The sequence below is a fragment of the Xenopus laevis genome, chromosome 5L (assembly GCF_017654675.1).
Source record: "Xenopus laevis strain J_2021 chromosome 5L, Xenopus_laevis_v10.1, whole genome shotgun sequence".
NCBI classification, from domain to species: Eukaryota; Metazoa; Chordata; class Amphibia; order Anura; family Pipidae; genus Xenopus; species Xenopus laevis.
The window spans coordinates 78,153,551-78,171,304 of record NC_054379.1 but is presented as its reverse complement, the minus strand read 5'-3'; the positions used below and the strand labels follow the sequence as shown (position 1 = coordinate 78,171,304).

Genomic DNA, 17,754 nt, shown 5'->3' with positions numbered 1-17,754 from the left:
CTGCAGACCCAATGCTTCTGGGGGGTTGAGTAGGAGAGAGGACCTAGGGAAAGATTACAACTATGCACAGTTTTGACATGTGTACAAAACAAATCTCATTCTGCAAGATGTGGGGAGTGGGGCACCCAGATTTTACAATAATTTCTCTATATTTTACTGGTTCACTGTTTTTTCTTTAAAGCCCTACTGCCAGCCCATTTATTCACTAAGGGACTTTAAAGGGGTTGTTTACCTTTATATCAACTTTTAGAATGATGTAGAGAGCGATATTCGGAGACAATTTGCAGTTGGGTTTCAGAATTTATTATTTGTGGTTTTTTTTAGTTATTTAGCTTTTTATTAAGCCACTCTCCAGTTTCTTCAGCAGTCTTGGTGCTAGGGTCAAAATTATCCTAGCAACCATGCATTGATTTGAAAAAGAGACTGGAATATGCAGTGGTGTAACTAGATGATAATGGGCCCCACAGCAAATACATTTTAGGGCCCCCAACATATCTAGAGGTTGACCTGTTCTATAAATATAAATCGAAATAGGAGAGTAACCAAAAGTAGCAACAACAATAGATTTGTAGCCTTACAGAGCATTCGTTTTATAGATGGGGTCAGTGACCCTCATTTGAAAGCTGGAAAGAGTCAAAAGAAGAAGGCAAATAATTCAAAAACTATAAAAAAGAAACATACTAAAAGTTAACTAAAAGGTGATCCACCACTTTTTTATGCACATAGCCGAGAAGGAATTAGAGGGAACATTAATCTCAACTATAATTCTCCATTGTGTGCTCCACTCTTAGTTTTACCTTTATCACTTAATTTGAATCTGTTGCTGATGATCCAAAGCTGATAAAACAGTGTATCTGGGAAAAAGACCTAGAATTGTGCAGGTTCAACCGAAGCTCTGTAGATACTTTGTTTCTACATTCCACTCAAATAAACGGAAACCACATATTGCCAGAAAACACGTGGCATCCGAGCAGTGTTTGGAAGTTAATGGCTACAGCAGAAATGAATTTCATGAACACGCTATTGCACAGAGAATGTTATTGTTTTAACTGATGTGTATTTCACCTTTACTTTTTACATTATGTATAAAAGCCAGAGCACATTTCTACATGAAGGTAGTTCTTAACCAATAAGGACATCTTGTGGTGGTGGGTGGCGATAATCATGTAATGGCCATTATATGCTAAGAATTTTTTCCACAATAAAAGCATATTGAAATGACACACATTTTTTATGATGATTTATACTGTGGGTTTTTTTGTACTTTAACATATGTAATTAAATCACATGAAATTCTGAGACTTGCACTAATTTTATACTGTACAATCTGCAAATACTGTGTATTATTGAATATGGAACACAAAGACTATGGTACATCAGGTCATCTATAAGTGATCTTCACCACATGTTACATACTTACAGAGACACATACTTAAACTGCACTCTTTTCCAAATGATTTATTGAGGTGTTACATAAAAAACAAAAATAATTCTTTATGACACACCACGTACCCAACATTTTGGTCCTCATTAGGTCCTTTAATGGGGATAATAAAAAGAAACCTGTGCAAATCTTAAATCCCCACAAATACTGTAAAATTGTGACCAAAATGACATCAACCAACCAATCAATTCATGCCCATATAAAGTTAATTTAAATGTGCAAACGTCATCAACATATTAAGTTGCAATATACTCCTATACCCACTAGGTGTCACTCACACACCTGTAAAAAGTATTTTACCATATTATGGTACTTCCAAAATATATTAGTGCTAAAATGACAGTGTGGAAAATGTATACATTATAATACATTATCCTAACAGTGTAACAAAATGTAATGATGAATCTCAGTTACACTAAAATAGATTAAAATTTCCATTTTACAAAAAATCCCATGACTTTTACATTGGAGGCAATCTGTCAGTTCATCCTGACAAAAATATATAAATACAGTAACGTATATATATATATCCAACCACAGAATCAACATACATTTAACGTACATTAAATTACATTATTAGGATGTCAGGATATCACATTTGAAAATTGTTTTCTGCATTTAAAAAACATCATAGTGTTAGGTTTGAAAAACTTTTATAATTAAAAAAAAACTTAATAGGAATAGGATTTTTTGCTACACATATGGATTTATGCAGCTTAGTTACCACCAAGTACAAGGCACGGTTTTATTACTACAGAGAAAAGGGAAACAAAGATAAAAAAAAGAATTATTTGCGTAAGGAGACCTAAAGGACAAGTGAAATCTCCCATCAAATTGCAGGTAATAATGAATAATATATGATGGAGGAGGGGGATAGCCAATCACAGCCCTGCAGTCACACATGCAAAGAAAGGCTTCAGTTCCTTATCAGATCAGCCTAGTTGCTGATTCCTATCCTACAGTGCAGTGTGCTGAGTACTGCTAGATCCCCTACACAGCCTGGGAAAGGAAGCAACAGGAAATGGAACAGATGGGCGGGGCTAGTAGGGTTTTTGCAGACATTTTTAGTAAAACAATACTTTACTACATTTTAAGCATATTCCTTTTATATTTAAAAGAATATAATGAATTTGCTCAAACTTGTTTTTCACACAATCCTCCAAAAAAAGTGCAAAGTCTTTCTGAATTCAATTCATTGTGATGTTGATTTTTTCTAATCAACGGAATAAAGTAAATAAGTATCTGGCACAGTCTGAAGGGCTGGGAGGAGCAATGGAAGCAGAAACTAGTCAGTATGTTACTGAGCCTGTAGGTAAAAATGTACTTGAAGCCAATGTTATTGATAGGGATAGGGAAGCACACACTGGTAGAACTAGACACCAACGGGTCCAGGAGGCAAAATTTGCAACCCTGTCCTTCTTCACACCTTGGAACTTCCCGCTGTCTCCTACCCCTCTCTTTGCAGGTTAGACCATGTTACTGCCACAGCAGCACCACAGACCCCAAGGTGGTATGGGAAAGGGTACAGTCGCATCCCCTGTCCCATTGGTAATTATGCAAGTGGAAGAGTAGTAACAGAGATAAGAGATATGCAGATATGTCTTCAGCCAGATAAAGAGTAATATGAAAATTACAATGTGCAAGTATAATGTTTCAAGAGCATATTATGCATCTTTTAAATGGGTAAGCATTATGGATTAGCACATTGTTTCTCCTGATACAGCTTTGTGGCAAAAAAAGTGGTTTCACCCGTGGCAAAAATTTTTTGCAAATCTGAACTTGAATTTCATCATGTATTTTGTTTTGCTGGAAAAACAAATTTTTTTGCACATGAAAAAAAACCAAGAGAAAATGCCAATAGTAGTACAGATATGGGACCTGTTATGCAGAATGCTTGGGGTCTTCCGGATGATGGATCTTTCCGTAATTTGGATCTTCATACCTTAAGTCTCATATAAAATCCTTTAAACATTAAATAAACCCAATAGGCTGATTTTGCTTCCAATAAGGATTTAGTTTATGTTAGTTTGGATCAAGTACAAGGTACTGTTTTATTATTACAGAGAAAAAGATAATAATTTTAAAAAATCTGGATTATTGGGATAAAATGTAGTCTATGGGAGACAGTTATTCTGTAATTCAGAGCTTTCTGGATAACAGGTTTCCGGATAGCAGATCCCATACCTGTATTACACTTTTGCCATGTATTTTGTTGCACAAGAAAAAAGTAGTTTTTTGTGTACCAGTATTATTAGAGTTTCCCCATGCATCTTAATCAACTCCAATGTATTTGATGAAAGACAACCGTGGCAAAACAAACCCCACGCACTGTATTTGAATTGACTATAATGCGCTTAGTGAAATTTCACCATTTCATTACTTTTTCTGTGTAAGCATGGAAGCATGTAAACATGCTGTATCAAACTAAATTAACAAGATAAATGTGTCAAGATGTGTTAGCCTTTAAAATAAAAAGTAGCAAAAGTGGCTCAAACATGATACCTTTCTTGGCTAACTAAGGTGATAATCATAGCAATTGTTCAGAACACTTTGGGGCAAATTTACTAAAGTGACTAACGCTGGCGAAAATTCGCTAGCGAAGGAGATAGACCCTAGCGATACTTCGTACTCTAACGCCAGTGGAAATGGACGTAACTACGCTAATTCACTAAGATGCAGATTTTACTGAATGCGCCAGACTTGCCTTCGCCACCTCAGACCAGGCGAAGTGCAACAGAGCAAAGAAAATTTTTGTAAGTCCCAAAAAACGCTGGCCTCTTTACAGGGTGATTGGCTGAAAAAGATCATAAATTTTTTTTGGGTTCCATCCTTCCCCCCTACATTTCCTAACATATGGCACATAAACTATACACTGGGCACATGTGTAGGGCAATATAACAATTCTATTTTATTAAGGTTTCCTGGGCTTGTGTAGTGTAATGTATTTGCTGCAACATATACGTCCATTGTACTTTAACTTCACGCCGTATGCAAATTAGGCATCGGTAGCGCAACTTCGCAAGCGTTCAGAACCCTGAACGCAACTTCGGATTTTCATGAATTATCGTTGTCCTGGTCGAATCTATGCCTGGTGAAGTGTTGCGATGTCAGCGAAGCTGTCCCTGTTTCGTAGGTAAGTAAATTTGCCCCTTTGACTTTGTTCGTGAAGCTTCTTAGGCAATAAAGATATCACCTTTACACCACTTTTGTTCTGTTTCATTTACATGTTACCCTTGGCCTGAATGAACCAGCAAGTGTACTTAGAAACAATGCTTTTTGGATTTATTTCTACCCAAACTTACTTGAAAGCAATGTTCTTTCTTTTTCATATTTGCTTTCTTTTCTTTGTTGCTGATGCACAGAGGAAGTGAAACCATATACTACTTATGCAAGTGGAGGAAACCAAGTAAAGTGGTGTAATGTAAGACAAAGAAAAATATAAAGACAGTTAGTACTAAACATAGTAAGTCTGTGTTTAACATTGGAGTGGAACAGGCCAGACAGTGAGGTAAGTTATTACATGTTAGATGTTTCATGTGGTTAAATAAAGATTAATGTTCATGCACATTCATCCAGAAGGTTTGAGGAATAAGGCAGATAATATGTACTATAGGGACTAATCTGTGTTCAGTGTCTGAGTTTCCTTGTATATGACCTCCTTGACTAAGGCTTAAATTATTTGAATTTGCTATGAACTACACCATCCTATTATATGTTTACCATCAGCTTCTCTTAATTTGCATAATGTAGCTAACTGGGTCACTTATGGTCCACAATAGTTAGAGTCAGAAAAAACTCAACCTGATAGTAACGACCACGTTGTCAGGAACCTTGGTCGGTGACTGTAGCTTGCGGATGCTCTTTTGGGGCCCAGGCTTTTTGATGCGGAATCCAACAAGGAAGTGTGTAGCAAAAATCATAAGCGAGGTACCGGCAGGGTTGAAGAGAAGACGTAGTCAAAGTTGGGCAAAAGGTTCAAGGCAGATGGCAGAAATCGTAGTCAAGAGTCAGGCAAAAAGTAAAAAAAAACAGGAATTCAATAACAAACAACGCTTCGGCAGGATCAGAAAAAAATGGAACCAGCATGGGCATTAACAAAATGGTGGACTGGCCTTTTAAGCCGTCTTTTAAGATATTATTAATCCTTATTAGAGGCAAAACAATCCTATTGGGTTTCTTTAATGTTTACATGATTTTTTAGCAGTCTTAAGGTATGAAGATCCAAATTATGGAAAAAAAACCCCTTATCCGGAAAACACTAGGTCCCGATATTTTTTTGTCTCCACCTAACCTAAATGTTTTTCTCAGAATAAATCCTACCCAGCAGTTTCTGTTCTCATATTCTGTTATATCTCACTTTTCTCACTATAGTTTGCGAATTCAACTATCTATTAAACCTCGTGTTGCAGATCAGGAAGAAGAGTTGCCTGAAGTTACAAGATTAGCTCTTTCAAATACCCAAAGGGCTTCCTGTTGGGTGTGAACACAAAAAAGTACTTCAAGTGAAAATACCTGGACCCAGCACAAGAGGACTAAGGCTTAAAGCATAATGGAATACTTTAAAACAGTGCTGAATTTGGGTGTGAAGCATCAGTCTGTAATAGGCTATGGTGCTCTGTCTTTGCTTGCTGCTGTAGGGGAGAATGTATTTTCTACTGTTCTTTTTGAGTGCCCATGCAATAGCTGGAATTACATCTATGGTATGGTTTTCTTACTGGTCCCTGCGGTAATACTATTCTTCCTTGGCCACATGCTGAATTTTCCCTTGTGGAAACACATGACCGGTTGCTGCAACTCTGAAAAACCACGCCACCATGTTTGTCGAAGATGGGTACTTTTCTTTCGGGTGTTTTGGCAAATGACTTTTGTATCGGCTTTAGCTCCTCTGATCTGGATTGCTCTGGCACTGCTGAATGGCACTTTCTATGTCTGTATAGTGTCAGGCCTGAAATTGGAGCATGTATGTGACCACAAAGAAAAATGTATAAAGGAATTACCCCACATTCCCTGTCCTAAGTTGATCACCTCAAACCTTTCCAGGGCGGAGATAACTCAGGTGGCAAGCTTTATGAGGGCCGAATCACAGGTAATGTCCATTTAACCATTTCATATTTGTTTTTGCATTTAGAAACATGATTGCTGCAGCCTTTAAATGAACTGTTGATATGATCTAATTCACTACTATTCTAGTTATCCTGGAAAAATGGCTCATTCGTCCTCAAGGACTTGTCCTCCATTATAGAATTGTATCTGTCCTAGTGATGCATTGCATTGTCTCCTAGGGCTTGTCTCAAGCAGAGTTGGACTGGGGGGGGGGGGGCCTGGGGCCCCCTAGGGCTGCTGCCTCAGGGGCCCCCTCTGACCTCACTCCCCTGCCACAACCCTCCTCCAGCCCTCAACCCCCCACCCCCATGTGTATGTGCCACGAAAGGGAGGTTAGGGATATCAGTGACAAGTTCGGGCAGGGATCTGGTCTGGGACGGGCCAACCAGTTTTTTTCCCGGGGTCCTGCCGGCCCAGTCTGACCCTGGTCTCATGTATCCTACACATAAAACAGGATCAGAACCCAAAAAAAGCTGTGCCTAGTGATGCAATTGATCACTAGTCCCAGCGGTTTTTGTAACTTTTGACCCTGTTTTGGTCATAGTAGAAACGGAGCCCTGCATAAGATACTGTTTATTTGTTAATGTGTTTTTGAACTGAGATAAAATACCTTTTTATCAGGGTGATCTATACCTGGATGCCTTGTCTGATGTAAAACCTGTTATGTACAGTACTAACAATACCAAGAACATCTGAAATCTCCCCAATGCCCTTTTATATTGCACTACAACTATAATATGAATTTCCTATTTAAATGGATTGTTTACCTTTGAGTTTTTTAGTATAATGTAGAGAGTGTTATTGAGATAATTTGCAATTAGCTTTCATTTTCTATTATTTGTGGTTTTTGAGTTATTCAGCTTTTTGTTCAGCAGCTTTCCAGTTTGCAATGTCAGTGCTCTGGTTGCTAGGGTCCAAATTACCCTAGCAACCATCCACTGATCTGACTAAGACAGTGGAATATGATTTGGAGAGGGCTTGAATAGAAAGATGGGTTATAAAAAGTATCAATAGCTTTATAGAGCACTTGTTTTTAGATGGGGTCAGCGACCATCATTTGAAAGCTGGAAAGAGTCAGAAGAAACAGGCGAATAAAAAAAACATAAAAAAATAAAATAATGAAGATCGATTGAAAAGCTGCTTAGAAATGGTCATTCTATAACATACTTAAAGTTACCTGAAAATAGAACCACCACTTTAAATAAATAAAGGAATAACTAGTTTTTTTCCTACTGGAATTATGTTTTTTCTTGGTTTTCATGAATCATTCTCTTTCAGCTTATTATAGTATAGACTCGGTTTTACATTTCTCAGAGGTTTAAGGTAAACAGTACAAATAATTGATATTGTTCGTACAAAATTACTGTACATTTTGAGTAAATAACATTTATATCTCTCTTTTCTCTAAGATTCTGGGCTGGACAGTGTTAGGCTGTGTTTTGATTGTAGTGGTGCTTTCTACTTGCATACGTCGATGTATATCCCCTGTCAGCTACCTCCAGCTGAAGTTCTGGAAAATGTATATAGAAAGGGAACAAGAACTGTTCGATGTAAAGTGTAAGGAGCATGCCACTAAACTTGCTGAGAGGAACATCAGCATCTTCTTTGATCATACTAAAGTAGAACAATTCGAGACACCAAAAAACAACGACTGGAACCAGGTCTCCTCGGCCTACATCTTTAACAAGAAGACACAGTTTTACAGTATGTTACACCGATTTGTGGAGTATCCAGATAGGAAAAAAAGCTTAATTTCACTAGAAGGTGATATGGTTTCTCCAGCTGAGATGCCCATGGTAGATATGATTGATGGCTTTGAAAGTTAGATGCTGGAAGCACATAACATGGAATGAAGCATAGAAATACAAAATTCATATACTCATGCATTTAAATGAAAAAGCTAAATTTATTATGACATATCGAGATCCATTAGATCCCACAAAATAGGTGCTGGATGGGCATGAAGTACATTGGGCTTTTTTCACCAGAATTTTCTCCAGAATTCCCATCACGCCTAGAGCCAGTTGCCGCAGAGCAGGTGCGCCAAATGTATAGGGTGCATACGCCACTTGCACGCCAAACACTAAAAACCACAGCAGACAATGCCCTTTGCATCCATGCTAATGTATGAATTCTGTGAGAAAACACTGTATTATGGGGGAAAAAATTAGCCCTTTTGTCTTTAGGGTTATAGGACTTGTCACAGATATAACAATACTGTATATTCCTATGTTCACAATGAGGAAGACAATTAGAGCATGCATTGAAATGTGTGCTGCCTTTTAATAATAATAATAATAATAATAATAATAATAATAATAATCTCTCTGTTTATATTGTTTATTATATCTGTAATGGTTATAGTTTCATTTTCAACCTTAGTACCACCACCACCACCCCAATAGAATGTGTTTGTTTAAATTGAGAAAATGAACCCTGGTCACCTCACTTTACCTAATTGTGCCTTTGTCTCAGGTTTACAGCTAAGGGTCAGTTATATAGTGAATAAAGTACCCCCTCTTGTAAAATATAAGGATATTATAAGTTACCGAGGAGTTTCATGACCATATAAAAACACGAGGCCGAAGGCGGAGGTCATGGAACTCCGAGGTAACTTCTAATATCCTCATATTTTACAACCAGGGGTACTTTATTTATTATAATACACAAATTTCAGTGAGTCATGTGACAGAAATGACATCAGAACTCACCGTTTATAAGGATATAATTTACAAGATATTCATGGCTTTTGTGTATTATACAGGGTTATTTAACGTAGAGTAATCTGAAATCAGATTGATCCCTCCTGTCACATTTGCTTTGAAAAACCATGTAGGTGGGATCACTATACCTTGGAAAGCTGGAGGAATAGGGTTACATTTGACTTATGCAAAAGGTGCATGCATGCTTTTTGCCATAAAACCTATTAACCCATGGTTACCCATGAGTAATGTCACCATGAGATTTATGTAGCAAATACACATTCTGCATGAAATGTGTATGCTTACATTTCCATTTTTGCTTTATTTACACCATCATTTCCATACACAGTATCTCATATGGAAATAAATTACTTTTTTAATTGCAATAACTGCCTTCATTTATTTCGCTTCGATTTTCTCTCATTGCTTTTTTGGAGAAATGTGATTCCTATTTCGGTGACATCATCCCCTTTCAGTCTATCCTGGATAAAACTGACATCAGCAGGTAAGTGAATCTGCAAAGGACATGGATACAGGAAATTAGAATTTATCCCATGTACGAAGAGACAATTATATTTTATCACCATATAATGACAAAAGCACCTCTGAGCAAAGCCTACTTTAAGCTTTGACTATTTAACTGCATAAACCCCCTGTGGCTTTTATATTCAAGGCACCTATGTTAAGTAATCCAGGTATCTGAACAAAGAATGTTTTCAGCTCGTATACTACACAGGACAAATTATGCTTATTCCTCACAAGTAAATGAACATCATAACATTCTTGAAGTGGGAAAAAGCCCAAGCAGAAATTACTGCAAAGTGCGTTTAGTTACACAACATGTTTCGGGTGTCACTTGATAAACGGTTTGACCTCCGAAACATGTCGTGTAAATAAACTAACTTTGCAGTAAATTCTGCTTGGGCTTTTTCCTACTTCAAGAATGTTATAGTTGCACTAAACATCTGGACGGGGCGTGCAAGGAAAAGCTGCGCTTAAAGGTTTGATTATGTATAGGCAAGCAGTTGTCTAAATAAAAATCATATTTGCAAACCTATAGAGGAATAAAACAACGAGTACTGTAATGTTAACATGATCTAATATAGTTTAACTTTGGCCTGTTTTGATCTCCACTACTTGCGATGTGATCAAAATGCTAATAGTGTCCCCAAAACACTTCCCATTCTGTTAAGTGGGAAGTGGCTTACATTCTATGTAAGCAAGTCTAATTTATGAATGTGGTTTAGCTAAAAATGAAAATGAAAGGTGTATATTAACAGAATCCCATGAGTAATATCACCATGAGATTTATGTAGCAAATACACATCCCCTTGTCACTATTGCTTCCCTTCGAGTTTTAGGATTTGTTTTATAACTCACCATGATGTGATCATTAACAACTTAAAGGTGATAATAGACTTAATAGGCCCAAATTTTGCCATGTACATAATATGATACTTAATACTGTAATATAGCTTTTAAGTATCAAATATAGCAAATAGAGAAAGATATGTGGGCATGTTTATAAAAAGAGTAAAATCCGCATTTTATGTTTTTCATAAGGACCAGGAAAAATGGTGTACAATCCTGGAAAATGTTAAATGAAGGAAATGTGTAAAATCATATAATTATTCTAATTCACTAAAATGCAAAGTTGCTTCTCGGCAGCTGGTGATTTTTCGCTTTCATAGTAAAGTTTCGCCAACGTTCAATTCTGCCTAGCAAAATTTCATTAGTACTATTACGCTTAGGTCAATTTGAATAGGGGGGGGTACATATAGGTCGTATGGACCTCTTTATTAGAGATGTTGGTGCAATTGCTTGAAGTGGCCACTTTTTATTACAAATGTCCAAGGAACGAAAATAGAGACAAAAGAGATTCTCTAATGCCCTAGATATCTGCCTACCCTAAAACAAATGTGGCATGCCCCTCAAATTGGTTAAAAAAATTAACCAAAAAATCTTTAATAGTTAGGACTTTTTATCCTGCTTTAAAAAAAGAAAAGTCACCAGCGTTTTTTTACAACTATGAATTTCCGGGATACAGGATATGATGTCACTGACATAAGATTGAGGAGGATGTAGCTTTGTTTTATCAGTTCGCCTGGTCTAAGGTGGTGAAGAAAACTCTGTCGAAAGAGGTAACGTTCTGTAAAATTCACACTTTAGTTCACCTGAGCCAAAAGTTGCCTGGCGATAGGGCGCAAACGTACGCTATCAGCGGTCACTTTTGCTAGTGAATTGTCCTCTAGGCCTGTTATAAATTGGCAATGTTCCTGAGGATGAGATTTCTGGCAAATTTTCACTAGTGACAGCCACTACACCCTTTAGTAAATCTACCCCCTTGTCTTCAAGTACTCAAAGGATAAAAGCACAGGAGTTAATGACAAGGCTTGAGCATTGCAGCATTAATGTTTCACTGTGGGGGACATATGCAAGGCTATTGGCTATTCACACACAGAACAATGGCAAAATGTGCATGTGTTTAGTATTTAAAAACCTCTTAATTTCACTAATGTTTACATTCACAAAGGACAAAGTCATTTTTGGGAACATCAGGACAAATGTATTGGTGTAAAATCTGGGAATACATTATGCAAAATCAGGGAAAGCACCCATTGAAATGCATTATAAATTGGTGGGACAAAAAAAAATTTAATACTGTGGGGCACATTGACTATTGGTCGAATATCGAGGGTTAATTAATCCTCGATATTCGAACCTCGAAGTAAAATCCTTCAACTTCGAATATCGTAGTCGAAGGATTTACCGCATTTCGTTCGATCCAAAATCCATCCATCAATCAAACGATTTTCCTTTGATCAAAAAAAGCAAGGAAAGCTTATGGGGACCTTCCCCATAGGCTAACATTGGTGCTCGGTAGGTTTTAGGTGGCGAAGTAGGTAGTCTAAGTTTTTTTTAAAGAGACAGTACTTCGACTATCGAAGTCGAACGATTTTTAGTTTGAATCGAAGTCGCCAATTGGATGGTCGAAGTAGCCAAAAAAAAAACTTTGAATTTCAAAGTATTTTTTATTCTAATCTTTCACTCGAGCTTAGTAAATGTACCCCTGTATGTGTAAACACTTAAAATCGGGGTATGTAAAATTGAGGTTTCACTGTATACATTTTATATCTGGAGAGAGAGAATTTGTTTTTAAAGCAAAAAAGTACCATTTCCAGAGCTCCCCTGATGATTCCAGATAAAAGATTACAATAGGAAAGTGATGATCTCCCAGGTGGAAGCTCTTCAACATAGTCATCCAGTGGATTTGTATCCAATATAAGGGAAAAGCTGTTCCCCCCATCATTTCCTCCAATCAAAGTTGGGGTGATTCCAAGGTAGGTTTTGAAAGCCACCTTAAACAAAAGAAGCGTTTAATTTTAAAAAAAATTGTAAAACCAAAACTACTATCACAGAAATACCACAAGTCTGGTGTAGCAGGATACAGAACAACATATCAAAGGTTAATAAAAACATGAAATGAAACTTAACAGATGCTTAACAGATGCACGAGAAAACATATTTCAGTTTCCTGCAAGGCAGTACACACAGGCACAAATAACTTTATTTTAATGGGTGGTGCCCACACATCAGGTATCCTCAATATCCAAGAATAGAAAAGAACCCCCACTAGAACAGACTAAACTCAGGCAGTCACAAAGTATTATTGACACACTTATTTATAGTTGGTTAAATAGTAAACACTTGAATAAACACCACTAATCAGTGCATGAGGCTGAATATGCCACTTATTAAATTGTTATAAAGTGCTGTGCAATAAGTTATAAAGTGCAGTGCAAAGGATTATTAGTGAGGAGCTTGAAAGGCCAAATTTCTTCTTTCCCACAATAATATTCGGCAATTAATAAAGTGATACCAAAATTGATCACCAATTTCTAAATTACTAGTAATGCTAAAAAAATAAGTTGATAGTTATAATTGATTGACTAAAATGAGAATATTGAATACATTAGATTATAAAGTGCTACAGTGCTGAATGAATTTAGTAGTCCTTCCTAATTAATAAGGTTCAATTCGTTAATTAACTAGGCTGCCATTAGATAGGATAAAAACTAAAAATCAATGCTCAAATTCATGAGGAAAGGAGGAAAATGAAAAAAGAGAAGGTGGAGTTGTCCCAAAACTACTACCTAATTTGTTCTATCCCTGGGACACCACAAAGGTGGAGAAGGCAGAGTAACCGGGACTGTGGTCTCGTGATTAACTTAGCCCTAAGCTGATTTAAGAGACTACGATATCCTATAAAACCACAATTCCACGGTCTCCTGGGAGTTTAGTATTGCAGAGAAAGAGAAGGAGTTGAACCGAGCAAAGATTCTTTCCACCACCCTCCGAAAATTGTTTGACCCCAAGTTAAGTATATAGTTTTAAAAGATAACCAGATCTGGAAATGAAACGCCGACGCGCGTTTCGCTATGTTAGCTTTGTCAAGGCGTAATAACAATGTTCCCTGGGACGCGTGGTTTAAGTTACTTCCGCGTCCTGCGTCACGTCAATCAGTTCTCGCGAGATCTCACCCCGAGATCGCGCGTACTCGCACGCTCCCACTGCACCTATCGCGAGGAGTGCGTGTACCTCCCTCCTATTGGTGCCGCCGTTGCCATGACACCCATGCCGCAACTCAGAGCCATCTCGCAAGATCCTTGCAGATCCTGCATTAATCTTACCACATCAAGGGGTTCCATACAAACAGGGACATTGGGGAGCATTTATTATTTATTTATATAGATCACCATTATGTCTGAACTTGTTTTTTAATTGAATTATTTATTTTTATAACTTTTTTTAAAAAACCATTAATTGCTCTTATTGACTACATATATGAATTATTCCTAAAATTATATTTATTAATTGTTGATTAAATGAAATTCATAAAATCATAAATGTAGCTTATCATGTGAACTTCTAAAATTTTCTTGTTTTTATAAAATTAATAAAAATTATTAAAAAACTTTTCAGTTTCATGTGGGATTTATTAAATGAATGATGTAAATAAATTATTTTCATTTATCCCATTTATCAGGTATCCTGTCAAAGCTTAACAACATTCACATTACTGCTTTAAAGGAACAGTTCAGTGTGAAAATAAAAACTGTTTAAATAGATAGGCTGTGCAAAATAAAACATGTTTCTAATATAGTTAGTTAGCCAAAAATGTAATGTATAAAGGCTGGAGTGAACAGATGTCTAATAAAACAGCCAGAATCCAACTTCCTGCTTTTCAGCTCTATAACTCTGAACTAGTCAGCGACTTGAAGGGGGGCCACATGGTACATTTCTGTTCAGTGAGTTTGTAATTGATCCTCAGCATTCAGCTCAGATTCAAAAGCAATGTGGCCCCCCCTCAAGTCTCTGATTGGTTACTGCCTGGTAGCCAGGGTAACCAGTCAGTGTAAACCAAGAGAGCTGAAAAGCAGGAAGTAGTGTTCTGGCTATTATGTTAGACATCCAGTCACTCCAGTCTTTATACATTACATTTTTGCCTAACTAACTATATTAGAAACATTTTCTATTTTGCACAGACTATTTACCCAGTTTTTATTTTTACACTGCACAATTCCTTTAAAGTGAGTGTAATGGAAGCAATAGTTGCTACCATTTCTACATGCCTGGCACATGTTTTAAAACTAACTTCTAAATCAAAATGAATAACCCTCCTAGGGTAGTCTAGTAAGGAGGTGCATTATATATGATTGTATTGTGAATAAGAATAGACAAAAATTAAGGAAATTGGTAGCAGCAACCACTAAGGCTGGGTCTTTATTAGGGAGGACTAAAGGTATAAAGTGCTTATAAGAGGGATGCCACAGAGAAAAAACCTAATTCCCCTAATGCATCACTCATTTTAGGCAGATCTAGTCAGTGACAGGACAGGTGGATCTCATTCTAGGTTAGAGAGATAGGATATTGAGTTGTGCAGCCAAGGTGAAACAAAGAGCTTAGAGGGGTTAGAGAACCTATTGTGAACCACTGTTCAGAGCCTAAGATTTGTTGGATTCTCAGACAGACTGACATACAAGTACAAAGACATTGCATGGATGGCTATTCAATGTGGACTTCCCCTTCGAACCTTCATGAAAACCAGTAACCTGTGTAGGTACATAGTGCATCATTCATGAAGAAACAGCTGTGCACACTTTTATGGGATTGCCCATTTGCACAGTCTGGATTGATGTCCTCGAACATGAGACTATGGGCCCAGAAACTTACGCACCACATGGTGCTTTACAGGGCATCCATATGGAGCAGGCAATCCTGGAAGCATGGTGCCTTTTGAATTGTGTTAAGAATGTTTTATGGTTTTCCAGTAATTGGGTCATTCTAAGGAGAGAGAGGATGACAATCCAAGACTGCCGCAGACTGGTCCACAGTCTGCTTTGTGACATCCATGATAGCCTTGAGGAAGAAGAGGACTAAAACCCCTCTCCTTCGCCCATCATTTGTCTATTTACAGTAAGCGGATAATTAAGCTGTGTTTCTCCATTCACCTTCCCTCCATCCATTTCCCTTCCCCTCCGTAGCTTTATTATTATATTGCGGAAAGAGCTCTGCATAGATTAATGCATAGTCTTTGTTTTTTATTTCATTTTATTATATATAACAAAAGTATATATTTTTTAAATTAAAATGTTCAGGATAAAGTGTACAGTAGTAGAAGGTTAGGGGCATATTTATCCTGGGTCATAGTTCAAAGTTAAAAAAACTTTGAACTTCGAATTCAAAAAGACCAACCGAATAGAGGTCAAAGGTTTTTGGTGTTCAAAGTGGTCCATATTCGAATTGTGCGATGGAAGGAATAGCGCCTTCGATCTACTTCCCCCAAAAAACTTTTGATGTCTCAAACTCCACCAATTGCCTCCATATAGGTTCTAGGAGGTCCCCCATAGGCTAAAACAGCACTTCGGCAGGTTTTAGGTGGCGAATGGTCGAAGTCGAAGTTTTAAGGAGACAGTACATGATAAATTTCAATATTCAAATTTTTTTCAACTTGGAATCAAAGTTGGACTATTCCCTAGTCGAAGTTCACAAAAATAGCGAAATTCAAAGTTTTTAACTTCGAAAATTTACCTTGACCTTTGATAAATCTGTCCCTTAGTTGCAGTAGATATTGCAGTAGTCATTTAATCAACACATGATACAGCATCTTAAAACCACTATGAGTTTTAAATAAGCAAACTGCAAAATAAGCACATATTTATTGTATTTAGTTTTTGCTATAGTTTAAACAGGGGCAGTGGCCAGCTCCATGTTGTAGCTCCCTTTATTCCCAGCTACAGGCAGGTGATTCCAGTGGTGGCCAATAGAAGGGCAACCATGTTTGAAGGCAGTAAGTAAGTTGCAGGTTAAACTTGTGTAATAATATAATGAAGCAGGAGGATTCCTTAAAGGAGTTATTCACCTTTCAGCCACTTTTTTTTAGATTGTTCACCAGAAATATTGTATCAATTCTAACAGCTGCCTGTAATGAAACTCACTGATTCTGTTCAGCAGGGACAAAGATAAGAAATGTAGCAACTAAATGTATCACTTTAGAACCATTATCAACAGACTCCATCCCAGAGCTTCTTTAGAAAGACATAAGAAGGTGAAAAATTAAACTATACACGTAGATATTAGAAAAGCAGGCTCAAATAATATCAATAATATAAATAATAGAAGTCTTTATTTCTGGTGAACAGTCTGAAATAAAATAAACTGAAAAAGTTTGCATGGCGAACAACCCCTTTAAATGCGTGGCTCACCTTTAAGGTGACTTTTTGTAAGAATGGCTAATTGAAAGCAACTTTTCACTTGGTATTCATTATTTATTTTTTTATAGTTTTTCGATTATTTGCCTTTTTCTTCTGACTCTATCCAGCTTTCAAATGGTTACCCCATCTAAAAACGAATGTTCTGTAAGGCTACACATTTATTATTGTTGCTACTTTTAATTACTCCTCTTTCTATTTTGTCCCTATCCTTTTCATATTCCAGTCTCTAATTTCAAACCAATGCATGGTTGCTAGGGTAATTTGGACCCTAGCAACCAAATTGCTGAAATTGAAAACCGAAGGGCTGCTGAATAAAAAGCTAAACAACTAAAAAAAAAAAAAAAAAATAAACCAAATTGCATATTGTCTCAGGATATCACTCTCTGCATCATACTAAAAGTCAACCCCTCGAATGAATCAGAATGAATCAGAATGAATCAGATGAAAGTGAATGTAGGTGGCCAGACCAGGGATAACTTTGATATAGCTGGCCAGCTTGAATATATTGTAATATATGGACAAACTACCCCTGTTGTTTCCTCAATATTCTTAACAAATTGATAATGGATTGAGCAGCTTGTCAGTCTCTTACAGAGCCCCAAAAAATACTGCCTTATAAGTTCTTTTGGTCTTGGTAATGTTTGTACATAGGAAGGAAACTGGCTACTGGGTGGCTGTCAATGGAACATTCTCTGCTTGGAGAAGAGTTCTAAGTGGGGTGCCCCAGGGT

General features: G+C 37.1%; 2 protein-coding genes across 4 annotated transcripts in view; one reads left to right on the top strand and one right to left on the bottom strand.

The window, feature by feature from the left end:
- The first annotated feature begins 4,527 nt into the window (after positions 1-4,527).
- calhm6.L (calcium homeostasis modulator family member 6 L homeolog) lies at positions 4,528-9,635 on the top strand. 2 transcript variants are annotated; one of them, XM_041562020.1, is made up of 3 exons: positions 4,528-4,952; positions 5,816-6,530; positions 7,957-9,635. In XM_041562020.1, the coding sequence occupies exons 2-3, from the start codon at positions 5,994-5,996 to the stop codon at positions 8,371-8,373; spliced, it is 954 nt and encodes a 317-aa protein (XP_041417954.1). In that variant the 5' UTR covers positions 4,528-4,952; positions 5,816-5,993; the 3' UTR covers positions 8,374-9,635.
- The window catches only part of trappc3l.L (trafficking protein particle complex subunit 3L L homeolog), a 32,338-nt gene continuing 24,130 nt past the window's right edge, over positions 9,547-17,754 (bottom strand). For both annotated transcript variants that reach the window (XM_018263279.2, XM_018263280.2), the window contains 2 exons: positions 12,423-12,608; positions 9,547-9,764 (listed from right to left, as the gene is read on the bottom strand). In XM_018263279.2, the coding sequence (XP_018118768.1) occupies positions 9,645-9,764; positions 12,423-12,608 (306 nt within the window). In that variant the 3' untranslated portion in view covers positions 9,547-9,644. The remainder of the gene's footprint in view (positions 9,765-12,422; positions 12,609-17,754) is intronic.